Source organism: Chrysochloris asiatica, unplaced genomic scaffold (assembly GCF_000296735.1).
Source record: "Chrysochloris asiatica unplaced genomic scaffold, ChrAsi1.0 scaffold00113, whole genome shotgun sequence".
In the NCBI taxonomy this organism is placed as follows: Eukaryota; Metazoa; Chordata; class Mammalia; order Afrosoricida; family Chrysochloridae; genus Chrysochloris; species Chrysochloris asiatica.
The window spans coordinates 10,752,181-10,755,642 of NW_006408631.1; the positions used below are offsets into that span (position 1 = coordinate 10,752,181).

A 3,462-nucleotide genomic window follows, 5' to 3' on the forward strand; every position below is an offset into this window, starting at 1 on the left:
CTCCTGTTTTTTTCCGACCTGACCCGGGCCGCTTATGCCCCGCCTCTGCCCTACCGCATCCCGCCCCGCCCACCGTCCACGCCCACGCCCTGACAGAAGTTGCCCTTCTGGTTTGAGCCCAGGGACGCGTCGGCGTGGTTCCCTGGGGTGTGACTAGAGGACCTTGGCGACGCCTTCCCGGAAGACCCCTTCCCAACACCCTAACCCGGAAAAACCAACCCTTGGAAGCGACAGCAGGCGGCGGCGGCGAGCCGGGCCTGCTCACTGGCCCGCGCCCCAAGCGCGAAGCACCCGTGCTAAGCGGACCCCTGCGCTGCCAGCTGGAGCCGGGCGGAGCCCACGCCCAGGCGCAGGGTGACTCTGCCAGTCCCCGCGCTCCTGGGCGGCCGCACACGTGTCCAAGCGTCACGTCCGCGCGCGCCCCCGGGGCTTGCGTCAGCTGCCGCTCCAGAAGCTGGTGTGCTGGGGCTTTGCGCACCGCTCAGGTTCGGGGCCCGGGACCCCCCTCCCAACCAGGAGAAGGGCGCCGCGCGGGATCGGAGGGCGCTCAGCGGTCTCTGGAACGCCGGGGGCCCTCAGAGAGCTCCAGTGCGCTGCCGCGCCGGCCTCTGACACAGGCGGTCTCCGCTGCCTGGTCCCGGGCGCCGTGGCTTTGCCCTGGAGCCCACCGGCCTCCGGGCGTGCTTAGTCTTGACCCCGGCGGCCCCGCGGCAGGCAGGCGCCCGCAGTTCCATGGTTGGTTCCGAACGCAATGAGCCGCCCGTCCTCCACCGGCCCCAGCGCTAACAAACCCTGCAGCAAACAACCGCCGCCGCAGCCCCAGCACGCTCCGTCCCCGGCTGCGCCCCCAGCCGCCGCCACCATCTCGGCTGCGGGCCCCGGCTCGTCCGCGGTGCCAGCCGCGGCGGCGGTGATCTCGGGCCCCGGCGGCGGCGGCGGGGCTGGCCCGGTGTCCCCGCAGCACCACGAGCTGACTTCGCTCTTCGAGTGCCCGGTGTGCTTTGACTATGTCCTGCCACCCATTTTACAGTGCCAGGCCGGGCACCTGGTGTGTAACCAATGCCGCCAGAAGTTGAGCTGCTGCCCGACGTGCAGAGGCGCCCTTACGCCCAGCATCAGGAACCTGGCTATGGAGAAGGTGGCTTCGGCTGTCCTGTTTCCCTGCAAGGTAAGCCCAAGTGTCTCCCGCTCACCCCTCCCCCGGCGATCTTCCGGAAATCGGTGTCCTCCAGCCCATTCTTAGGACCTGAGAGATGAGTGGCATCTGTCCTATTTAAAAACAAAAATCTTTTACACTTTCTCCGTCACCCCTCACCTGCCCGCCCTGTCTGTGAGTAGCTCTGAGCTGACATTTGCCCAGCACTGATCCCACAATAACTGACATTCACTTATTAGAACGAGTTATTGCTCTCCCGGACTAGTGCCTGCGTCCTTTGCGGACGTGTACTAGGGCGTGCTTTGTAGGGCTAGGCAGCACAAGTAAAACTTGGACTGGGAAGCTGCCTATCTGTGGTGAGTTGAGAATAGAGGAAATGGGTGAACCTAACACCCTTTCAGAGCTTTGGCTTGAACTCCTTCTGCACCTCATGCCCATATTCTGCGCACCCATAACACGTGGAAGCTCCGGGGAGTGTACACAACCTGTTTTCCTCCAGCTACAAGAAAACCCTGCGAACCACGCCTTTCCCTCTCCTGGTCTTCCTAGGATTGGGAATTGTAGCTGTTTCTTACTGTAAGTAGGGTAAAAACAGGTCTATCTGGAATTTATCAGGAGCCATTGTTACTGTTCTTTAAAGTCTATCACTTTTATTCTTTTCGTTTAAAGAAAGTTATTAGTGCTCTGGCAAAAAATGCAAGCCACAAAGACAAGAAAGGTCAGGTGAAAGCCCTCTTTGCTCATCATTGTTAGGTTTACTGTGTATATTTATGGACCTTTCCAGCCAATTTGTAAGTGTACTCTTTCATCCAAATATAGAATCATAAGCTAGTGTGTGTCTGGAAGGTTTATATATACTTGCACACACAGACATGGGTGTTTTGTTTTGTTTTTCCCCAAAGACTGCTTCTGTAACTTGCTGTTTTTAATTCATATTATCACACATTTTTTTTTTTTATGTCTGAAATTTAGTTGTACCTCAGAGCTCTGGTAGCGTAGTGGTTACGAATTGGGCTGCGAACCTTAAGGTAAGCGGTTCGAAACTACCAGCTGCTCCGCGGGAGAAAGATGAGGCTTTCTACTCCCGTAAAGATTTACACCCTCGGAAACCCTATACAGGGTCGCTATGGGTCAGAAACGACTCGACGGCACATAACAACAACAACAACAATAGTATTATAACAACTTATTTACCTACGTCTGGAGTCCTGGTGTAGTGCTGTGGGTTAATGTGCTGGACTGTAAAGTCGATTTGAGCTACAAGGTCAGTGGTTCAAGTTCACCAGCTGCTCCATGGAAACACTATACAGGGTCGCTATGGGTCGGAACCTACTCGATGACACTTAACAACAACAATCACAAGTCTGTGTTGTAAGAAGTACAACCAAAATGCTCCTTCAGACATGTTATCAGGAGAGAGCAGTCCTGATCCCTTTATCCTGAAGTAAATTGGAGGTAAAGTGGAGGGTCAGCAAAAAAAAAGGAAGACACCCCACCCCAGTGAGATAGATTGGCACACGGGTAGCAGCAGTGGACTCACTGATAACAACAACTGGGAGGAGGATGCAGGACCAGGCAGTGTAGTGTTTTGTTCTGCTGTGCATAGGATTGCTATGAGTTGGAACCATTTTGACTTGACAGCACCTAAAAACAACAGCAATCACTTAAAAATATTCAGGAGCAATTTAACAGATATATTTCTCCAGCATAGAGCTATGCAGTAAACGTCATTTTCTGAATTTGGAAATAATGTCATTAATACTTATGAATTCTTATGTACAAGTAACTTATCTGCCTTGCATTTCTCTTCAGTACTGCTTCTTTTATAGGACAAGAACTCATTTTTAAATTAAAAATGATCCAGCAGAGAATCAAGGTTTGGGATTAAAGTCAGTAAAATGAGTGATTTAATATGGTGTGCTGCCCTGCCACAAATTTTGTTAAGTACCATATTCAAATAAAGGTTTGCATCAGTGTGTGGACTGTTGAATTTTAGTCAGCCATAATAAATGACTTTGCTTTAAACTTATGCCCATATACTTAGTAATTCACCCTGCCCAGTAGTTTTTGCTTTTAAAATTCTGATAAAATATTTTCATAATCCTCTTAAGAGTCACGAAGAAGTAGGCAACCTGGTGATCAGAGAAGATTTGGTAATAGATGAAACAGTAGATATTTGGTTGATGTTTGAGATTTATTGTTGTTAGGTGCCATTCAGTCAGTACCTACCCGTAGGGACCTTATGCACAGCAGAACGAAACAGTGCCCGATCCTGGGCCAATCTCACTACTGCTGCCACATGTGAG

General features: G+C 52.0%; 1 protein-coding gene across 1 annotated transcript in view; it reads left to right on the plus strand.

The window, feature by feature from the left end:
• The first annotated feature begins 239 nt into the window (after nucleotides 1-239).
• Nucleotides 240-3,462, plus strand: part of SIAH2 (siah E3 ubiquitin protein ligase 2) — a 29,054-nt gene continuing 25,831 nt past the window's right edge. Inside the window, exon 1 of the mRNA XM_006867985.1 lies at nucleotides 240-1,168. Coding sequence (XP_006868047.1) covers nucleotides 752-1,168 — 417 coding nt within the window. The 5' untranslated portion in view covers nucleotides 240-751. The remainder of the gene's footprint in view (nucleotides 1,169-3,462) is intronic.